Source organism: Ctenopharyngodon idella, chromosome 20, assembly GCF_019924925.1.
Source record: "Ctenopharyngodon idella isolate HZGC_01 chromosome 20, HZGC01, whole genome shotgun sequence".
Classification (NCBI taxonomy): Eukaryota; Metazoa; Chordata; class Actinopteri; order Cypriniformes; family Xenocyprididae; genus Ctenopharyngodon; species Ctenopharyngodon idella.
Window position 1 is genome coordinate 28,146,426 of NC_067239.1, and position 24,520 is coordinate 28,170,945.

Below are 24,520 nucleotides of genomic sequence, written 5' to 3' on the forward strand. Positions count from 1 at the left end.
CCCAATTTAAGATACATTCATTTGAGCGAAAACGGTGAATGGCTGCTGGCCCTGTGATAGAAACCAAAGTCTTCCTACAAACCTGCAAGAGAGAAAAAGAGGGAGGGAAAAAAATGACACAAATGCGCCCTACGAAAAGAACAGATTGGATCAACGGCTGGTGGGAAGGGAGGAAGGCAAACCTTTTCACCAGGTCCTTGAAATACAAGCTGCAGGAAGCTAGAACATTTTGGTGGACTTCAAATTCTTTGCCTTCAACTATAATTTTCAGGTCTGTAAACTCTTTCTCTCTGCGCTGCTGGTTCAACTCCTTCAACATCTCTGTAGAACAAAGAAGAAACAGACAATGCCAAACACGTGTTTAGAATTCAGCTTTTTTTGGAACAGATGCAACAACAAAAGCAGACAATGGCAAAATTCATCACAGTGGCATACAGTAGATCAAAATAGATCGGCAGAGAATAAAAATGCAACACTTTATGGACACATTAGAATCAACAATGCACATTAAACATCAAGCAGAATTATTCATATTAGAGGATGCAAAATAGTAATACACAATGGCATATTTCACAGTTTAATATGGGGTTAAGAAAACCTTCATTTCAAATATTCAGTAGTCAGTTCAACCCACAGGTCAGGAACTTACTGACCTATCAGTGTGCACAATAATGGGAGCTCAAGGCAAAAATTTAAAATATGCCAAAACTATTGATTTAATATCATATTCCTTGGGGTATTGTGGCTTTTTTTTTTTTTTAGGAGAACTGTATTGTCTGTATTTTAGGACAAAGAAAAAAAAAAGGTAACTGATGTGTGTCAAAAACCTAAACATTCTTTGAATTTTATAATTTATAACATTTTCTATGCATGATTTTCCAAAAGGAATGCTCTCATGCCCTCCTATTTCAGATTTATAAAAAAAATAAAACAAATGTAATGGTTAAAACATGATTCCAAATACTGTTGTACGAGATTTCGTTCCAAATAAATGCAGTTTATATTCACTGACAAACACTGGACGGCAAGAATTTAAGCTTTGGACCAAAAAAAAAAAAAATCATGATAATCAGCAAAACAGGCAAAATATCTTGTAAACAAACAGAAGCTTCAAAGAGAGAGAGAGAGAGAGAGAGAGAGAGAGAGAGAGAGACGAATCAAGACACATTTGCAAAAATACTTCAAATTCACAAATAGTTTCATCAATACATTAAATTCCTTAAAAATGTTCTCTGATCTTCATTATCAACAACAAGAAAATAAAAGAAAAACTTGTGTTCTTTGAAATCGCACAGGGGGAAAAATTGCATTGATGAGAAAGGATTTACATAGAGATTAATATTATATATATATATATATATATATATATATATATATATATATATATATATATATATATGCAAGTATAATCAGATTTTACTAATAAATTAATATTCCTGCAGATCTTGTTGCCTATTTGACATGTTTACCAGAATCATGGGAACATTCACGCACAATCAAGTTTATATGCGGAGAAAACAAGCAGCAGATGTAGATGTGAATGCATATGTAAATAAATGAGGCGTCTGACAGATACCGAGGCAGAAACCCAAGGAGACGAGAAGCGTATACGAGCCCCGTTTAATGAGGATCTATAAAGTGATTCTGACAACCGGACCTTGCAAAGTAACTTTAACAGGGAGCCAGAGTAAGGTCAACAGCTTCAGACAGCCGAACACAGCAGCGTCTGAAGCCAAATCACAGCACAACGGCAGCCATCTTGTCTCTTTATCCAACATGCTCTCTAAATCCAGCGACAGCTCAACCGGTTTCTTTTTCACAACCGCTGTAACATATTTGAGCTGTTGATTGTTATATAAAAATATTACCCATTTTGACACACTGTATTGACAACATGTTACGCAACTGCTTATGCAATGTGTTATTGCTGCTAACTGATTCACCATCGGCTGGCTAATTCACACCACTTCCTCAGCATTGTCAGCACGGTGGAGATCTCGGTGTCGACTGTTTATTTCTGCAGACTAATGGTCCAAATCTGAGATATTTTTATAAATAACAGCTCGAATTGAGTGAATGTGCCTCTTGGTTGATTTTACAGCCCAGAAAAGACGTTTATTTGTTCTAGCGAAGCAAGATTTTAGTCAAGCTGCATCATGCAGTAATCGTTTGGGAACAAAGGCTGGTGAAGACATTCAGTAAATATAGATCATTACCTACATTTTCATTCTGTTTTAGATCAATTTAAACAGTTTAAAGCATTTTTAATAAACAAAGCCATGTTCTACACTATACAGACATTATATAACTAATATTCATTTAACTACTTATCTGAATTACTCTTGAAATCACAGGACAACTGAGAGGATCCAACAGCAGGGGAAACAGAATCAAATTATTAGAAACAATGTGCCATTTCAGAAATCAATTTGATCTGCAGCGCTAAAGCAAATGGAACAGCATTGTAAACACATCACCAAAATGAACAACTACATTAACGCAGCACGTACACACACACACACACACACACACACACACACACACACACACACACACACACACACACAGAACAATAATGAGAGCCTTGAGCCACTGTGGCCACTTCAGCAATACAAAACCAAACACAATGAATCTCAGGGCTGTCTGAAATTACACTGAAATTACAAAGAAAGTAGCTGATTTACTGATGCGTCAACACTTGAAGCTCGGTAGTTTACTTTTTCGAATTAATCAAATTTAAAAACAAAGAAAAAAATGTGCTAAAAGAATTTTCATTGCTAAAAACCAATTAAAAGCACACAGTATATTACAGTCTGAATTACAGTTGACATGCAAAATCATAATATAAAGCCATTCTGAATATTTTGCCAATTTCTCGTGATTTATCAGACGATTTAAGTGCTAAATCCATAAATATAACATGTAACAATTATAATTGTGTATATATATATATATATATATATATATATATACACAATTACATTTTGAGACTTTCAAAAATTTCAAATCAAACTTTGTATAAAAATGTATGTATATATATGTGTGTATACACATTTACATTCTGAGATTTTCAAAAAGTTTTGAGTTTTTTTATATATATATATATATATATAAAATCCCAAAATGTAAATGCGTGTATACACACACACACACACACACGCGCATATATATAAATATATATTTACACACACACACACGCATTTACATTTTGAGATTTTCAAAAAGTTTTGAATTTAAAAATTTTGTATAAAAATGTATGTATGTGTATATATATATATATATACACACACACACACACACACACACAATATTTCACAAAACAATACAATATATATATATATATATATATATATATAAAATCCCAAAATGTAAATGTGTATACACACACACACATATATAAATATATTTTTACACACACACACATTTACATTTTGAGATTTTCAAAAAGTTTTGAATTTAAAAATTTTGTATAAAAATGTACGTAAGTGTATATATATATATATACACACACACACACACACACACAATATTTCACAAAACAATACAATATATATATATATATATTTTTTTTTTCTTTTTTTTTTTTTTTCTCGACTATGTTTACTTAATGGAAAAATGGCATATTATGAATCATATTATGAAATATTGTAAACAATAGCAAAAAAACAGTGCTAAACTTCCTCTACTAATTATCAATGCCAAACCTGACAGCAGTTCTCAAATTGTAATAAAAAGAAATTATAGAAAAGTGTAACTCAATATGCTTCGCATTGCACAGGTTTTATTTAGAATATCCACGTGTGTGTGAGATTGCGATCAAATCGACGCACCGTGTGGCTTTGTGAGTCATCGTCGATTGACATGGCTTTTACCTCCAAACTTGCACACGACACCCAATTCACGAACGAATGACAGTAAAAGAGCTACACAGGAGGAACTATAGTTGTCAGTAAACAATGGTTCACCCACAAGGTCGCTGGACGAGGCAGAAAAGCTGATGGAAAAGCTAATTACGTGGAGCGGCCCAGGGTCAAGGCTCAGTGAGGAACAGCGATCATTAGCACGGGGCACGAAACATCACATGGCAGGTGAATTCACTCCCCGACCCGTGGCACGCTGTATTTTGGTGAGCTCCTCTGCCGAACCTGAGAGGGACGTGGAGGTAGTCGAGATGATTATGTGTGATTTAATGGTTTGAACACACACTGAAAATTACAGTGTGTGTTGTGCATGTAATGGGAAAATAATTGTCTGTCTCGCAGAAAATGGTGCAACAGTAACCTACTTTCTTTGTTAGTGCTGAACTAATGATAAAATCTCCATGCAGCCCACACGTCGATGTTTGGTAGATGTGTGTCTACTGTAGCATGCGGCGGTCATGGTGGGCGAAGGAAACTAATGTAGCATGAAAAACAATCCTGAGAGACAACATTAACACAACCGTGTGTGTGTCTCTCATAAATGTATAGGGTCATGGTCAGACATGTCTCACTCTCAGGTCATTAGTCGTGCCAGTTTTACCTCTCACCTGATTGGCCTCTCAGCGGACTTAAACAGCCAATCAGCAGGTTTCAGTCCATTAACCACAAATAAACAGAGAAAGTTCAATAATCCAATAATGCACTGTGGAGAAAAACACACACTCTGAGTGATTCATTCATGGGGATGTCGCTCACTGCTTAGACAAATATACACACAATAGTTTAAAAAAAAAAAAAAAAAATATATATATATATATAAAGATAATAATAAATTATAATACAATTAGTGCTGTCAAATCGATTAATCGTGATTATTCGCATCTAACATAAAAGTTTGTTTACATAATGTGTGTGTGTGTGTGTGTGTGTGTGTGTGTATATATATATATATATATATATACACACACACACACACAGACATATACATATATATATATATATACATATATATACACACATATATATATATATATATATATATATATATATATATATATATAAAAATATAATATAATACTGACAATAACAATACTAACAACAGTACTAACAACAACCATCGGTGCTCGGGCCCTAATAATAATAACAATATTTATTATTACTATTATTATTATTATTATTATCATTTCTATGTATTTATCTATATTTATGTATGTATGTATATATATTTATTAATACATATGTGCCTCTTCAAAACAAAATCCAATATAAATCCACATTAAAATACTTATATGTATCTTAATTTTAGTCTGATCATGATTTGTGTCCTTAGACAATTTTTGTGTCCAAAAAGTGCGTTTTTAGATAATTATTTATATTAAAAAGTCAAAAACTAAACTGAAAGAAAAATATGAACTAGTGACATCCTATACAATAAACTTCAAATTGTATTTTCTTTTTGTTAACTTAGAAATTAATCTCATAAATCAATTCCAGAATTAAACACATTTAGTGTTACTTCAAGTGATTCATAATTCTTCTAACACATTTAAATGAACATGATCTAATATAATAAGTGCAGAAAATAATTCAGTGCGGAAATGGGACGGTCACCATTTATCAAATATCATTTTACCAAGATATACACAATTCAATATGTCTCCACTATAAAACGGATATCATTGATTTTGTCTGTGGTTCATTTTATGAAATTTCCATTCCAACCACAGAACTGGACATCTTTTTTTTATTAAAAGAGCCCTCAAAATCTTTCTTTTCAGGCTTAAAGAGTCCAGCATGTTCGTCAGATGTGAGAGGTGACTAATTACAAGGCCGAGACAGGCAGAGAGGTCACTGTCCACGCAATAGCTTTCACAGACACAAAGACTCTATTCAATGCCTTGCTTCAGCACACCACAAACACGGACCCAGATTCAATTCAATTGAACTGTACTGAACTGAAACATGTTTACAATGAATGGATAAGATGAAAGGGGCAAAATAATATAATGGCCATTTAAGCGCACTGGAAAGATGGACATGAAATGGCCCTAGAACAACCTTTTGATGAGTTTTCCAGCTGTATTACTGAGCTATTCTAAGGTTCACTGGTCAGCTCATGTTTTTCAAAATGGCAGCTGCTAAACGTTATATCGCTACACTGGAACGATCCAAGCGTCCCTGCAGGGGTGTGTAAGGAGGACAAAAATGATGTGAGAGCGATAGGTAAACGTTTATCCCTGGCATCCACGGTGTAACAGGGCATAATGTCAGCATCATTTCTTTAGCAGCTACTGAGGGAGTGAATAAAAAAAATGACATCCAATCAGAAGCCAGCAAAGTGTGTCACCATTACAAATAACAATAGAAAAAAAGAACAACATTCAGGGAAGAGTCCATTTGCAACTACATGGGAGGGGAGGATGATTTATGAAGCACTACAAAACACCCCTATATTGAGATGAAGCCAGGAGAAAATATATGTGATTTACTTCTGAATATAACAACAGTAAAATTAAATGTTTTATGTAGAATTTAATTTACCGTTTTATGTATTGTATACTAATTATTTTATCAGTTGCTTAATTAATTAATCAATCAGTAATTGCAAAAGGCTTGGCATTATCTCAATAAATACAATAGAAAATAATAATAAAATAAAAATTAATTAAAATAAAATAAGAACACACCAATGCTCTACATTAACATGTTAATAAAATAAAATATGAGAAAATAAATAATAGGAACAAATATGCTCAACATTAACATGTTAAATTGATAGCACTAGTTTTAAATTACTTTAATAAGAAAATTTAATTTAAAATTTAATAAGAAAAACATAAAAAAAAAGAAAAGAAAAAAAAAAGAAAAAAAATGCTCTACATTAACATGTTAAATTGACAGCCCTAGTTTTAACTTACTTAATGTAAAAATAAAATAAAATAAAATAAAATAAAATAAAATAAAATAAAAACATCGTTCCAGGTCTGAACATTTCTTTTTGCTTTTTTCTTCTTCTTGTTGCTTTGAATAATGGCAGATTCTTGCAGCTCAATGGACTACTACTGTTTCTTTCCAGTTCACTATCCAGGGACATGTTACCACCGATACTGAGGCAGTGAATCTGTGCTGTATGCCTCACTGGACAAATGATCCTTGGCCTCATCTCATACAGAAGGAGATGCCTGTCAGGATTCTTTGCTCTCGTCTCCAAAACCCTGAGTCCAAGACCAGCACAATGTCACTTCATGCTGTACACACACACACACACACACACACACACACACACACACACACACAGATGGCCTTACGAAAACAAATCTCCAGCGAGCTAACAGAACCGAGGTGGTAAAGGCCACCAATAAAATCCATCAAGGTTACTGTGGCAGCAGCAGGGTTGTCACTTTGAGTTCAAAGATCACAATCTGATATACTATGTGACTCGCAGAGCTGTAATGTGAAATATATTCCCCGACTGCTCAGAATAATGACAACCTCCATAAATACAGCCATGGACGTAATAGTATATAAAATAAATGAACCCAGGACTACAGGCTAAACTCTAACCACATTTTTTACGGTATTATTACATTTAGCCATTGAAGCACTCAATATACTTAAGTCAAATATTATCTAATCAACCAATATTAAAACAAGAAGAATCTCTGACATTGCAAAGTTACTGAAACCACAAAAGCAAGAGGCCTGATGGGTAATTTGAAGCAGTTCTGCAATCTTGTTTGAATTCATCTAATTTAAACGGGGTTATTTCCATCTGTCACAGCTGATCTTGTTTTCCTGCTGGATTAAACTTCTGACAAAACGCAGTTAGTGATGACTGTACAACACAGTGGCATGGCTGAAAGCAGCAGAAAGAGTCATGGGTAGATAAATGCAGCCCACCAGCATGGACATGTTGACTCACTGTGGTCTCAGAAGACACATGAACACATGAAAAACACACAGAGAATATTCTTAATTTTCACTTTCAGATCATGTTGGTGACTCTGGTTCACTTTTGTGATACATTAATATTGATTCTTCAATTAGTAGACACTCTCTGTCCTCCGAAACATTAACATTTACAATTTAATATGCTTATTTTAGTATATTTACTGATTTACATTTTTAAGTCATTTAAAAAATATTTGGTAAATCTTTATATATAATGCATTATAAAAGTATTTTAATGCATTAATTATGCCCTGTAATGCACCCTTTATTGCATTGTACTGTATGGTCTCATGAATAATTGTAAGCACAGTTATAATAAATTTGAAATGCCTTTAGCAGTTATTATTCATTAAAACACATGACAAACAATCAATTTCAGATGTAACAAGGATTCTTCAAATAGTATAATGCACTTTACCTTTGGTTACAATTATTTATGAAAAGAGATAATGCATTACAATGTACATTATGAATACATTTGTAATGCATTTTACATAAAGACTTTAAGTGTACACACACACACACACACACACACACACACACACACACAAACACACACACAAACACACACACACAAACATACATTTAATTTTTTTTTTCTAGTTATAAAAATGCTTGAAAAAAGGTTTTTTTCCCTCCATATTAAGAAAGGTAAACTTTTTTAAGAATTTAAATAATTTAAAATCAGAGGTATTGTACTTTGCATATATACATATACATATATATATATATATATATATATATATATATACATTATATATATATATATATATATATATAAATTAAAAATCATTTTATTTGGCATTTATGCTTACATAGATAGATTGTTTAAAAGCTAGCTAACATGTTACGTAAGTTCAAGACCAAGTTTGGATGGATGGATGGAGGGATGCAACAATAGAATGATACAATTATAGGACGATAGATAGAACAATAGATGAAGCTATAGATATAACAATGGATGGATGTAAGGAAGGATGGATGGATGGATGGATGATGGACACAACAATAGAATGATACAATGATAGAAAGATAGATAGAACTAGATAGAATGATAGAACGATGGATGGATGGATGGATGGATGGATGGATACAACAATAGAATGATACAATGATAGAACGATAGATGGAACTAGATAGAATGACAGAACGATGGATGGATGGATACAACAATAGAATGATACAATGATAGAACAATAGATAGAACTATAGATAGAACGATAGAACAATGGATGGATGGATACAACAATAGAATGATACAAAGATAGAAAGATAGAACTAGATAGAATGATAGAACAATGGATGGATGGATGGGTGGATACAACAATAGAATGATACAATGATAGAAGGATAAATGGAACTATAGATAGAATGATAGAACAATGGATGGATGGATGGATAGATACAACAATAGAATGATACAATGATAGAACGATAGATAGAACAATAGAACGATGGATGGATGGATGGATACAACAATAGAATGATACAATGATAGAAGGATAGATGGAACTATAGATAGAATGATAGAACAATGGATGGATGGATGGATAGATACAACAATAGAATGATACAATGATAGAAAGATAGAACTAGATAGAATGATGGATGGATGGATGGATGGATACAACAATAGAATGATACAATGATAGAAGGATAGATGGAACTATAGATAGAACGATAGAACAATGGATGGATGGATGGATGGATACAACAATAGAATGATACAATGATAGAACGATAGATAGAACAATAGAACGATGGATGGATGGATGGATACAACAATAGAATGATAGAAGGATAGATGGAACTATAGATAGAATGATAGAACAATGGATGGATGGATGGATGGATGGATACAACAATAGAATGATACAATGATAGAAAGATAGAACTAGATAGAATGATGGATGGATGGATGGATGGATACAACAATAGAATGATACAATGATAGAAGGATAGATGGAACTATAGATAGAACGATAGAACAATGGATGGATGGATGGATAGATAGATACAACAATATAATGATACAATGATAGAAAGATAGATAGAACTAGATAGAATGATAGAACGATGGATGGATGGATGGATACAACAATAGAATGATACAATGATAGAAAGAAAGATAGAACTAGATAGAATGATAGAACGATGGATGGACGGATGAATGGATGGATGGATGGATACAACAATAGAATGATACAATGATAGAAAGATAGATAGAACTAGACAGAATGATAGAACGATGGATGGATGTATGGATGGATACAACAATAGAATGATACAATGATAGAAGGATAGATGGAACTATAGATAGAACGATAGAACAATGGATGGATGGATGGATGGATACAACAATATAATGATACAATGATAGAAAGATAGATAGAACTAGATAGAATGATAGAACGATGGATGGATGGATACAACAATAGAATGATACAATGATAGAAAGAAAGATAGAACTATATACAATGATAGATAGATAGATAGATAGATAGATAGATAGATAGATAGATTTTTAATAATTAATTCTAGGCTCTTTCAATGCTAGCTAACATGCACAAGTCCAAATTCTTTTCAATTTTTTTTCCGTTAATACAGAAAGAGAGAGATGTCATTACCATCACTCACAAAAATCATCAAAAGTCCTCTCCAATGAGCAAAATCCACCAGAAGGCTGATCAAGGCCATTATCAGATCTTTACTCCAGGACAGGTGATAAATGTTTTAACACAGATCAAGTTTGAAGAAGTTTCATATTTCAAGTTTTCAAACAGGCAAAAACTTCCCCTTATGAAAGAATCACCCTACTATAAAATTCCCATTAAAACATGTTAAACAGAGAGACACCCAGAAAACACGCACTTAATAATGTGTCAAAATATTTAAATAATGTAAGTGAATGGAGAATGAATGGACTGGCTTGCTCATGTGAAAATGTGTGACACGACAGCTCCAAATAAAACATCTTAAAGTGTGCATATATTCTTATTAGAGGTCTTGGCCCTCTTTTGGTTGAGTACCCTGTAAATTAAAAATAAATTCGTTTACAAGGCAACGTTATGTTCCAATACAGATTCATCTAGGTTGAGGGAAAGGGTAATCGTGACGAAAATTCATAATTGACAAGCAAAGCATGGACATACACACACACACACACACACACACACTCGAACACACGCAAACGCATTTATCTAACTAATTCAGGAACTCATTAACTGAATTAATCGCAGCAATTAGCTCATGGAATAAGCAATTATTTTCAGCACATGGCCACAACTTACCGATGTACAAATACACACACAGACTCAGACCCATTTAAAGTGTTAAATTCTATTTGATGGGCCGGTCTTTAGGTTCAGTGTTGAATATGTTTGCATCTCTCAGTTCAGAACAAAGCAGCAGGAGTATATGCTAATTTTCTCTCTATCCTTTTTTCCTACCCCTGTAATTAAAAAAACAATATAATCCACCAACACATTATGCTTGGAAAGAAACCACTTGGTTTCTGGTATACTTGTCACATTATATCAGAAAGGCGGTTTAAATGAGAGTAAAAAATTGTTAAAGCATTAAATGGCATTCTTGCCAAAACATCAGCACCTCCTTTCAATTAAGTCACTTTCAAATTATTTCCAGAAATGGTTTGTGGAGACAAGTAAAACTAAATCCTATTTTAACCGGAGAATTAATTATAAATGTAATAAATAATGAAATCCCAATTCTTCATGTTTTTTTTATTTTTTTTACTATTATTTCAGTTAATAAGTCAATCTGTACACTATATGCTGTTAGAAATGTGTTTGTAATTTAATGTCAATTTAACGTTATTTTAAAGCAATTAGACAAATTAGACCTTTGTTCATCTTCAGAACACAAATTAAGATATTTTTGATGAAATCTGAGAGGTATATGACATATATATAATCAACACTTTCCAGAAAGGTACTAAAGACATCATTAAAACAGCTGACGTGACTGCAGTGGTTCAACCTTAATGTTATGAAGCGACGAGAATACTTTTTGTGCGCAAAAACAAAACAAAAATAACGACTTTATTCAACAATATCTTCTCTTCCCTGTCATTATCCTTACGCAGGTGACGCAGTAAGCACAGTGAAGGCTTCTGTGTTTACGTCCGAACGCCGGCTCAGTATTGGCCAAAGCAGATCACGTGAGCAGCACGACGCATGCGTGTGATGCTGACGCAGGAGCCGGCCAATACTGTGTCGGCATTCTGATGTAGAACCTGAAAGCGCTGGATGTAAACAGCGTATGAGAATGACACAGAAGAGAAGATTTTGTTGAATACAGTTGTTATTTTTGTTTAGTTTTTGCGCACAAAAAGTATTCTTGTCGCTTCATAAAATTAAGGTTGAACCACTGTAGTCACGTCGACTGTTTTAATGGTGTCTTTAGTACCTTTCTATCTGTTGATTATATTGCTGTCTATGGACGAGTCATATAGCTCTCGGATTTCATCAAAAATATCTTTATTTGTGTTCTGAAGATGAACGAAGGTCTTACGGGTGTGAAACGAGATGAGGGTGAGTAATTAATGACAGAATTTTCATTTTTGGGTGAACTAACCCTGTAAAATGCCCGTATTAAGCTATTTTAAAGGTTCATCACACATCGCCTAATTTCTCAAAGAGTCTTAAAAAAAGTTTGTTTGAAGATTCAGTATCTCTAAACCCCTCATTTCTGAGAGGCTACTCTGCTCTCATTGGTCAGACGGCCCAGTCTGTTGTGATTGGTCTACCACTGGAAATAAAACGCCTATTACTAATTAGTAATTAATGACAGAAATTTCTTTTTTGGTGAAGTAACCCTTTAGCTATTTTTAACTTGACACAGTGTCTTAAAAACATGACCAACAATCACAAAATATTGCAGCAAAGACAAAAAGTAAATATTGTTTACAAAATTCCAATAAATATATTTCAAATAATTGGAGTTGAAATACATACACTGTATATATACACACACATAAAAATGCTTGAACCCTTAACTCAGCTATTTCACAGATATAATGACCTTTGTTTTTAGCAGAGCTCAGTTTTAACTCCATTAACTCTCAGAGAATAGAGCGTGTTGGTATTGTGCTATGAAATCATTTAGTGGTGACCCCTGGGTCTGCCCTAAACAAAACCTGCTTTGGAGATCACTGCAAATAGTTATCATGGAAAGCATGGCGCTTCTAATTACTTCTAATCTTGCTTTCACAATTATATCTTATTGCTTCGCAACAATAGAGCTCCTGAAATAAATAAATATTTTTTTATAATTTTCAATTGTCAAATAAGATATTAGATTAGTATTCTAACGGAGGAATGCTCAAAATAATCTTTTGACCATTTATTGCTACAGCCAGCTTTCATTTTGTTCCGATGGAGAAAAATCGAAGACATCCATATAAACTACGACCTTTTCAAAACCCTCGGGCTCACCACATAATATTACAAATATACTGAATATATTCTATATTCACTGCACTGTGTTGCATGAGTCAGACTCAAATATTGAAATCGCGTGTATGTGTGTGTGTGAGAGCGCATACACTAAAACATATCAGATAACAAAGTATTTGTAATATTAGCAGTGAGCAAATATTTTCAGATGGGAACAAGATCTTAAGATCATGTCTTTTAATTAAAAGTATCTGCTAATAATAATGACCACAAGAATAGACATGTTTAATAATTCATTATGACTCAAGACACTTGATCTGAACAAAGCAGAAGCAAACCATTTGTGCCATAAAAGATGTAGAGAATTCATCAAAATCCATCACAACATCATGTCCATTTACTACATGAGTTATTTTATTACGCTTTAGCCAACAAGTATTTGGAATCTGCACATCGTTGCCTTTCATTTCATGTACGGTTACACATCACAGAGCTCACTTTGACAAACATAGTGCTGACTTCAGCTTCTGCATCATAAAATATGTCAAAGCAAGCATATTTCACACCTATGCTTTGCCTTATTTCAACAGATGCATTCAAATTGAGCAATGATAATGCTTTCTGAGAAACGCCGCGCTTTAGTGGTTCGGGTCTTTGCATTGAGAGTCATTTCCAGGCACAATCTCTAGCCGCTGAAACTCAGATTTAACCCCAGGGACTATACTTTGCACAGTCACAGGAGAAGCCACAACCAAAATATGCCGGAGCGCAGTTATTATCTGAACATGTTCGCTGCAGCCACACTACTAATGAACCACCAGTGATGGCAATTATGGATTATCTTTGAAAAGCACAAGGGAATCAATTTATTTCTACCATGCAGGCGTAAAAGCACTACAATGTTTGAAACGAATACCAATACAAAACATTTACCAAAGCACAAAACAATGATTGCGTTCTACGCCGTGGAAACGTTTCAGCAATAAAGAATTTTATTTTATCAATATACATTATAGCACGTCTAGAGTCTGTGCTATTCGTTTTATAAACACAGCATGAGTGATTGAGAAAGATTTCCACCGATTACCACTGCATCCATCATGCCAAGCTTTTCTGAGATCAGTAGTGAGCTACTAAAGTATGTGATGACAGATTGAAGTCTACATGCATGTTTATATGCAAGCGTGTTATTCATACTTGCATTATTCTGCATTCGCTCTCCTTTGTTTCTCGATCCCTAATTACGTGCATTCTCATTAGTGGAGAAATGCACGCGTCATTGACGCGCTGTGTGCAGCATCTGCTCCTGTTACAGGGAGATTCATCGATAATACATCGCAGTGTATTTCAAACCCGGATCATTCCTGTTATGCAGCACATCTGATGCAGTTTCATGAGTCCATCATATATGTTATAACATACTGGATTTTATATTCAGAGTGGAAATCATATCATTTCTTTTATCATAGTGTCACTATTTTAAGTTCTTTCCACTGAGAAAGTGAAATCTAAGTGAACTTGTCGGCACGTTCGTCAACCCCAGAGGGTTAAATGAATTTTATATAATTTCACTGTTGTTTGAACAAGTTGTTTTTCACTTTTGACATGTTCCTGGGTGCTACACTAACTCTTAACATTAAAAAAAGTTAATTAAAGCAATTTTTTTTTGCTTTAATTGGTGATTAATTTTTTTTTCCCTGTGTCCTCAATTTCACTTTCCATATTGTTAGCCTTTTGTAAAATCCCTTTAACTAAAAAATGCAAGGGCCCAGTTACAATCCACTTAAGTTAATAAAACCCTCAGTTATAATTTAAGAGTATTATCGCAAGATTATTATTTATTTATTTTTACTTAAGGGGTTTGTTGGAACTGGCTGCAGTTCCTTAAAGGGACAGTTCACCTAAAAACTGTCATAATGTACTTCATTCTTCCAAAAAGAGTAAAAAAATCAATACTTGAAATTCATTTGTTGCGTATCCAAAAAAACGCAGCAAATGAATTTCAAGTATTGAGTTTTTTGACTCTTTTTGGAAGGATCTTATTGTATCTTGGAATTTATGTTAAATGTGAATTAAAAAAATCCTATTCTCTTTTTTTGATAATGTACTTCATTAAAATTGTCACAAAATTTCACTTTCACAAAATTGAAAACAAAGCTTCATGTCATTCTTAACCTGTATGTATTTCTTTTTACTTCTATTAAAGAAGATATTTTGAAAAAATGTTATTGTTTATACAATGAATGTCAGTGGGGTCCAAAACAACATTGGACCCCATTTACTTTTATTGTATGGATCAAACAAAAATTAAATTAAATACAAATAAAATAAACTTTTGTTCTCCCCAAAAAAGGAAGGTAATGCAGGTTTAGAAAGGCATGAGGGTGCATAAATGATTTTCATTTTTGGGTGAACTGTCCCTTTAAGGAACTGCAGATGCCAGATGCAACAAACCCCTTAAGTTAAAATAAACAACTTGATGGAAACAGAATCGAAAAATTGAGGACATAGGAAAAATAATCAGCAATTAAAGCAATATTTGTGAGAAAACAATTCATTTGGAACATTTTCATTACAGAGAGAAAACAAAATGAAGAAAACAACTATTGCTTTAATTAACAAGTTTTCATGTTAGCAGCCAAGGACATGATAATAACAACAATATCTGTGCAAACCAATGTGAAATTCTGTAAGATTCGCTCCTACAGTATGTTCACCTTCAGTAACAGTGATAAACAAATTAACTTATATGATTTCCATCAATTTTTATTAGAAAAACAGCAAAAATATATGTGTTTGAATTTGATGAATTCAGCTTTCAGGTAAAATAACACCCTCATGTAAGCTAACTCTCAATCCATCTTTCTAACTGGAAAAGCTTTTTATTTTTATACTATGAGGTTCCATCCTATTTTCTTGTCATTGTGTAGATAATAAATAAACATCTTAAAAAATGCCTTAAAATACTTCTTTATTTTTTTCAGAAATACTTCCTCAAATTACAACAAAGACCCTGCCCATATTCACTACAAACACATCTCACCTCTGCCATTTAATTCTCCAGCATTACAACTCCCTGACAAAACACTTCCTGCTCACCTAACACCTCCAATAAAATCAATTAGGACACAAACTGTGTATGTGTGTTGGGGAAACAGAGCCAAAATCCCTCAAAATGATTGTATTTCAAAGCACGAGTGTGTCCTGAATAACTGCTGCTGTATAATGAGCGGCACAGCCCATCCTCCATCTCTGCACTGTACTTCCTCCAAGACTTCCTGCTGAGAAGGGGGCGGGTTTACCCCGCTGGCTTCCGTCTGTACCCTGATGTGAACGTTCCCACAGGAAGAAGAGGCCTGATTTGATTGGTTATAAAAAACGTCCCTCCGGTGCATATGCAAACGAGGCACCTCTGATTGCGAGCAGTAGTCTGAATGTCACTTTGTCGGGTAAAAAAAAAAAAGGAAAAAGTTACAGTCTCCGGGTGAGAATGAAAGGAACTAGTTTGGCATCAATTTTCTCTGACCTCAATTCTTACCCTTCTGATAATGAGAGCGTGAGGGCTAGACACACGTCAGTGCTACTCAAGTGTGAACTTTTTAAAAAAGGCGCCTGATGCAATGGAGAGCGGAGGGTGATTTGGGGATGTCACAGGAAAACCTACAGTAGAGTGTTGTTTTCCAGAGGCTAATGTCATCTTCCTTAAAATGTCCTCTTGTCAGAGTTACTTGTATTATATATATATATATATATATATATATATATATATATATATATATATATATATATATACACACACACATTTTTTACTGTATTTTTGATCTTTATATATTTTTGATATATATATATATATAATTATATCTCTCCAAGGCTGTATTTAGTTGATCAAAAATACAGTAAAAACAGTAATATTGTTAAATATTATTACATAACATTGGTGAGAGATCTTTTAAACATATTTACAAATCTTAATTATTCAAAATTTTTGACCAGTAGTGTACACATACATATTTTTATCTTTTTATTTTTTTATTTTTTTACAAAAAACAAATAAACATATAATTATGTTTTGGTGAAGAAAATTGTATTTTATATAATTTATTGAATTTGTTAAATGAATTAATTGAAATCATAAGTTAAATACTTTTCATATAATATAAATAAATGTTATATAATATAAATATAGAATTTAACATTTAAATACATTAGATTATATACATATAATGTATTTAAAATTTAAATTATATATTTATATTATATAAAAATAGATTTTATATAATACATTTTACTGGAAGTGTACAATTTTTGCCTTATGTGTATATATGTGTGTGTATACATATATATATATATATATATATATATATATATATATACACACACACACACACACACATACTGTATATACACTGTATATATTTACACTGTATATACATACTGTATATATATATACACACACACAGTATATATGACTTTAGAAAAAAGTCTTTTTAGAAAATCTATTACATGAAATATATTTGTATGTAATATAAATATAGAATTTAAATTCTAAACTTACAATTTTTGCAAATTTTGCCTATATATATATATATATATAGGGAAATTTTTCAAAAATTGTAAGTCCGACTGTTTAGAATTTAAATTCTATATTTATATTACATAAAAAATTAATTTTAATATATTTAATAGATTTTATTGGAGGTGTACACACACACACACACACACACACACACACACACACACACACACACACACACACACATATATATTCTAACACAAGATGACATTGGGCCTTGATTATGTGTTTTACTGCAGTATACATTCATTTTTAAAGCTGTAATTATGAATACATAAGTTGTATAACTTATAAGGTAACAATTATTTACAAGAGAACACGGTGGATTATAAAGTGTATAATAAGGCATCAAGATAGATAAGTAATAAAAGAGAAACAAACACAAAAGGAGAAAGATAAAGATGCAAAATGAGTGAGAAAGAGCCAAAAGGGGAAAAAAAAGAAGAAGAAAAAAAAGAAAAGCGAAAAGCGAATCCGAGAGGAGTTGGTGACAGTTTGTGGACACGTCGAGAGTTCCCAACAACGGAGAGAGCGGCTGCAGTTTCTCGGCCGTGGTTCGGTGTCTCGGAGCGAACCTGTCAGGCGACGCGGTGCGTTATCTTGAAAGGCGAGTGATTAATGAAGGCAGAGCAGAGTTTGGGTACGGAGGAGGCGGTCGGCGAATGATCAATCTTAATGAGCTCTCCTGCCGACTGCATATTAACTGCAGGGGACGTAATGTATGGCTCACAGAGGGTTGCTCCCTTCTTAAGACCAATAATAAGAAGAGACTGCATCACACGCTCACACCAACCTCCACTCAAGCTCCAAATACATCTCAATGGATGATGGCAAAATAATTATCTAGCGTTGACTCCTCGCACCTCGGCGCCGGTAGACGTTCACACAGGACGACATGCTCACATTCACACCTGCTTTCAGAAATTACGATAACAAGCAGTGGGATTATCGGAGGATTTCGTGTGGGCTCGTCTTTGTTCTTTACTCTAGTAACTACAATATAGAACATGGATGAGCCCGCAGAAAATCCTAAGATAATCCACTTTATGTACTCCTGTTCGGGATGGCAAATGGACTAGTTTAATCAAAAGAGGCGAATCAGTCCAATTTGCCTTCACATTAAAAACAATAACCGCTTAAGTTGTTACCTTAGCCGCGATGCCACACTATTAACGCTAAAACTGCTGTAGAGATTAGAGCAACAACAACCAGTCAATAAAATATGTAAAAATCAGTTTCCATCGGGTCTTTGTACTGTGGAAAAGGAAAAGTAAAAAAGATGCAAAAACCCAATAATGAAACCAAGTGTGGAAACAGCAATTATTTCACAAGTTTGACCATACTTGGCTTCTTAATGAGCCTTAAAGGATAAGTTCACTTCAGAATGAAAATTTCCTGATAATTTACTCACCCCAATATCATCCAATATGTTCATGTTTTTCTTTCTTCAGTCGAAAAAAAATTAAGGTTTTTGAGGAAAACATTCCAGGATTTTTCTCCATATAGTGGACTTCAGTGGGGTTCAACGGGTTGAAGGTCCAGTTTCAGTGCAGCTTCAAAGGGCTCTACACGATCCCAGACAAGGAATAAGGGTCTTATCTAGCAAAACGATTGGTCATTTTCTAAAAAAAATAAAAAATTATATACTTTTTAACCACAAATGCTCATCTTGCACGGCTCTGTGATGCGCCACGCATTACGTAATCATGTTGGAAAGGTCACGTGTGACATAGGCAGAAGTACCGCGGTAGGGCGAGAAACTTTTCTTCTTCAACTTTAAAATCGCTTGAAAAATCTTTTTCACTTCGCTTTGTAAACACTGGATCGGTACTTCCGCCTAGGAAGCATGACCTTACATAATATGTGGTGCATCGCAGAGTAGTGCAAGACAAGCATTTGTGGTTAAATCATTTTAAATTTTTTTAGAAAATGTCAATTCGTTTCGCTAGATAAGACCCTTATTCCTCATCTGGGATCATGTAGAGCCCTTTGAAGCTGCATCAAAACTGAAATTTGGATCTTCAACCCGTTGAACCCCACTGAAGTCCACTATATGGAGAAAAATCTTGGAACGATTTACTCAAAGACCTTAATTTCTTTTCGACTGAAGAAAGACATAAACATATTGGATGACATGGGGGTGAGTAAATTATCAGGAAATTTTAATTCTGAAGTGAACTAATGCTTTAAATGCTAAATACTTAAAATTAGTTTTGTTAATAAATTCTGAAATATTATATATACACACTCTACCATTCAAAAGTTTGGGGTCAGAAAGATTTTTGTAATCTTTTTGAAAGAAGTCTCTTCTGCAAGGCTTCATTTATTTGATCAAAATACAATAAAAACAGTATTGTGAAATATTATTTACATTTGAAATATTGTCATATTGTTAATAATAAAAAAAAATGGTTTCTATTTTAATGTACTTTAAAATGTAATTTATTCCTGTGATCAAAGCTGAATTGTCAGCATCATTACTCCAGTCTTCAGTGTCACATGATCCTTCAGAAATCATTCTAATATGCTGATTTGCTGCTCAATAAACATGATTATTATTATCAGTTTGAAAACAGTTGTGCTGCTTCATATTTTGTGGAAATATTTTTTAGGATTATTTGATGAATAAAGTTCAAAAGAACAGCACTGATTTGAAATATAATGTAACAATGTAAAAGACTTTACTGCCACTTTTGATAAATTTAATCCATCCTTGGTAAATTATTATTATTTAAATAATTATTTTAATATTTAAAACAATCTGACCCCAAACTTTATATATTACAAATGATATTGAATACTTATATATATATTAGACTTTCTTTTCAAAGCCAACATTCTAAAAAAAAAAAAAAAAAAAAAAGATGCATTTACTATTATTCTATACAATTTTGTAAGATTATCATAATAAAGAGGATGTTCATTAATATAAGAAAGACATTTTAATAGGTTATCTGATAAGCAAAATGTCAACACAAATTATATTGTATAACCTCACACATTATACTGAAGGTAATAAAATGGGACAGAAATAAACTGACACACCATCTTCAAAACACACCAAAATTACTCGCTGGCTGAAATCTTTGAGGCTGCTCAATTTTCTATTAAACCTTATTAAACACTTCTTAATTTTAGCCTTGACATGAAATCTTTGCTAATAAATTCTGATATGGATATTTGAACACAGCCTCCGCCAGCAGACAGCATAGAAATTGCAATTAACCATCTCATCTTCATTCCACCTTCTACAGATGTTGATCAGGGAAGTAGGTAAAGAGCATTCGTTATAGAAAAATGAAACGTTTGGCTTTAAAGGGATAGTTCACCCAAAAATGTCATCATTTACTCACTCTCATGTTGTTTCAAACCTCTATTAATTTATTTCTACTGCTGAACACAAAAGATGATGTTTTGAAGAATGTGGCTAAACCAAACCATTTCTGGTCTCCATTGACTTCCATAGTATTTTTTTTTTCCCATACTATGGAAGTCAATGGAGACCAGCAACTGTTTGGTTACTCACGTTCTTCAAAATACAGTCTTTAATGTTTTATTCAGGTTTAGAAAAATGACAGAATTTTATTTTTTGGGTGAACTATCCCTTTAAAGCCAAACGTTCCACTTTCATATGCTATAAAGATGCATGACTTTTAACTGAGTATATAGAGTAATTTTACTCTATATATGAATGGACGTTGAATGCATAATTCATCTTGTTTTGCATAATTAATCTGTTTTGCCATGCTGAACACAAGCACGGACGCTCCATATGCATCACATGGATTTCTAACCTGATGACAAAAGAGGTGAAAACACCACTAGATAATAATCACAAACTAGATATTTTCCTTCCATTGACAGACTGCAAGAACTCTAAATTGCTTCCTGCATTCAACAGTCAGGCGACTAGTCCCAAACATCGTGCTTTTAAACAACCCGCTTGGCATTCACAAACAGGTGTACAACCATCTGAAATTTGCTATTCAAATGTGCAAAATTTAAATGTGATAAATATGAATGTTTCCCATCATGACACACACTGACAAGATGCATCCGCAATCAAACATACGACTCATTCAATCTTTTTGGAGGGAAATCTGAATAACGACGCAGCCACAACAGCCGTCTTCACATTTTAAAGAGCACATTCATCCTCCTAAACACTACGAGTATGCCGGAAAAGGCTTCCGAATCTCATGAATAGCAATAAATGTTGTTGAGGCCAAATGCAGCAGCACTATTTCACTGTACAGTCACGCAGATTTACTAGAGCAGTCAACCACCATGCAAATAACCCAGAGGAGTCAAAGATACAGCCAACGGGTCGAACACAGCCATAGGAGGAGTCCAATCTGGCCTGTGGAATGATACTGTACGAGGAAAAAAGGATGCTTTTAGCTATAGTAAGACAGATAAACTCTTTAATTTGTTGCGTCTCATTTTAAAGCTAGCATCTTGAAGAAGTAAGACTTTTCTTGTAATTTTGCATGTCATTCAGCACAAATTCACCTGGCACTGTGGGTGACTATATGATATAGAGGTTAAGAAAACATTATTAGTGGTAAAAAGAGAATTACACACATTTTCTTCCACTGAATGATTAGATATGATAGGTCAACATTAATACTACTTGACTCAGAAGTAGGCCTGTAAGCATTAATATTATTAATTTTATTTTTTTTTTTAATCAAAAGCAGTGAGCTGGTTTCTTTTTCTTGTCAATATGAATTTAGTTCATAGAAATAAATAAAATAATAAAATAAAATATGTACAGTAGATAATAATTGTATCATCAATAAGTCACTGAAAACTGCATCTGAACACTTTTTCTTGAAAAGTTTGCTTATGCTACCTTAATTTTATGTATTGTTAATGTCTTAAGTATTCAAAACCTTTTTAAAGACTGTATATTATATGTATATATTAAATAATATCAGTATATATCTCTATAAGGCCTATAGCTTTATTTATTTATTTTTTTACTTTAAAGAGAGATCTTTTTCAAACTTTGATAATATTTAGCTTTTAAGGGCTTACTGACACTAAAATTATAAATTATATACACAATTTATATTACTTTATATTATATAAATTAGAAATATATTACATAAATAATTTATATTATTTGTATTTTTTTTATTATTATATAAAACTCGAAAGCAGTGAGCTGGTTTCTCATTTTCTTGTCAAAATAAAATAAAAATAAAATAAAATAAAATAAAATGTAGATAATAATTCTGTCTTTAATAAGCCATTGAAAACTGAATCTGAATATTTAAAGTAAAAAAGTTGACTTGTGCTATGCTGTATTTGATGTATACAGTGACATTCAACATTTATATGTGTATCCAAAGACACTGTATATAATTCCATGTATAAATAACATCAGTATGTACCTCTATAAGGATATCATTTCATATTTGCTTTGGATAAACCTAATGCTTGAACTGACCTTATTATTTCAGATTATCAGTTAAGACTATAAGGCAAAAACAGCTATTAAGGACACAAATAAACGAGCTCATTAAAATGTGTGAAACTTGCAGCATGGCTTCCAGATAAGCTCATAATTAGGAGACACAATGGCAGCAATATTTTAATAAATGCACACAAATGCACAAGTGTATATGGGAGAGACAGAAGCAGCACCAGAGCCTGCATGCGTCAAAGCGGGACGCTCCTGGGGTGGCCCTTGTATCGCAGTGTTAATCATCTGTCTAAACTGATTAGTTTCCTAATTGAACAGCCAAAACTACCCGTGCCATTATAGGTCATTTGTCTGGAACGGCGGGGGAACGCTGCTCAAACACTCTCGAGCTGTTTTGTACAACAATCCCGAGCCCTTGTGAGCGCCGCGGCTGCGGCTTTGCTTTAAAACCACAGGCTCTGTATTTACAATGATGCATCATGGGATTTGTTGTACTGTAGGGCACCAAACCCCCCTGAAGGTGTTTATGTGCACACAGGGCTCGTTTTACATATCTATATTATCATCTAGACACAATATCTGAAGAAAAAAAACATATTCCGGCTGCTGGCAGGGGAGCTTTCAAGAGCATCGGATGAGGTGGATTTTGTGAGCACAACAAAAAGAGAACATTACACTACTCTGGATCGATTGTTCCACATGCTGTTTTTCGATATATAAGGTTACGCCGTCCATCACACGCTTATTTCCCGCAGAGTTATGCCATCATTCCTCCAGTCCCTGATCATTAACATAGATGCGAGTTCATTTATAACTGCAGCTTCCATTTCTCCACGTGTGGCTCTCGTAGCAGGGCGTCCAACGCATGGCCTGAGGCCGATCTGTCTTAATGAGACAAGGAATCCTGCAAAGACTCTGTGTTTGCCTCCATGTCAGCGGCCCAGTAGCTTGTCTTGACTCATTCCCTGAGACGGACTCACAGGGAGTCTGAACTGCGCTGGATAACACGACTGTCATTTCCAAGCAAACAGATCAAAGTCTCACTAGTACTAGTGTCACTTGGATGTTTAAAATGGCATTGCGAACGGTGGATGAGCTTTCCCACTCTGAAATCACAAAGTGCTCTAAAAGACACTCATTGCAAATAACAACCAACTCGGTTAGTGGGGTCAACACACATTATATTAAACACACACACAGACACATACGTTTATTTTTATATTTATAC

At 33.6% G+C, this 24,520-nt stretch overlaps 1 protein-coding gene across 1 annotated transcript in view; it reads right to left on the bottom strand.

Annotated features, from left to right (window-relative positions):
* The window catches only part of LOC127502513 (kelch-like protein 29), a 269,801-nt gene that overhangs the window by 93,726 nt on the left and 151,555 nt on the right, over positions 1-24,520 (bottom strand). The window contains 1 exon segment of the mRNA XM_051875482.1: positions 183-321. Within this exon segment, the coding sequence (XP_051731442.1) occupies positions 183-321 (139 nt within the window).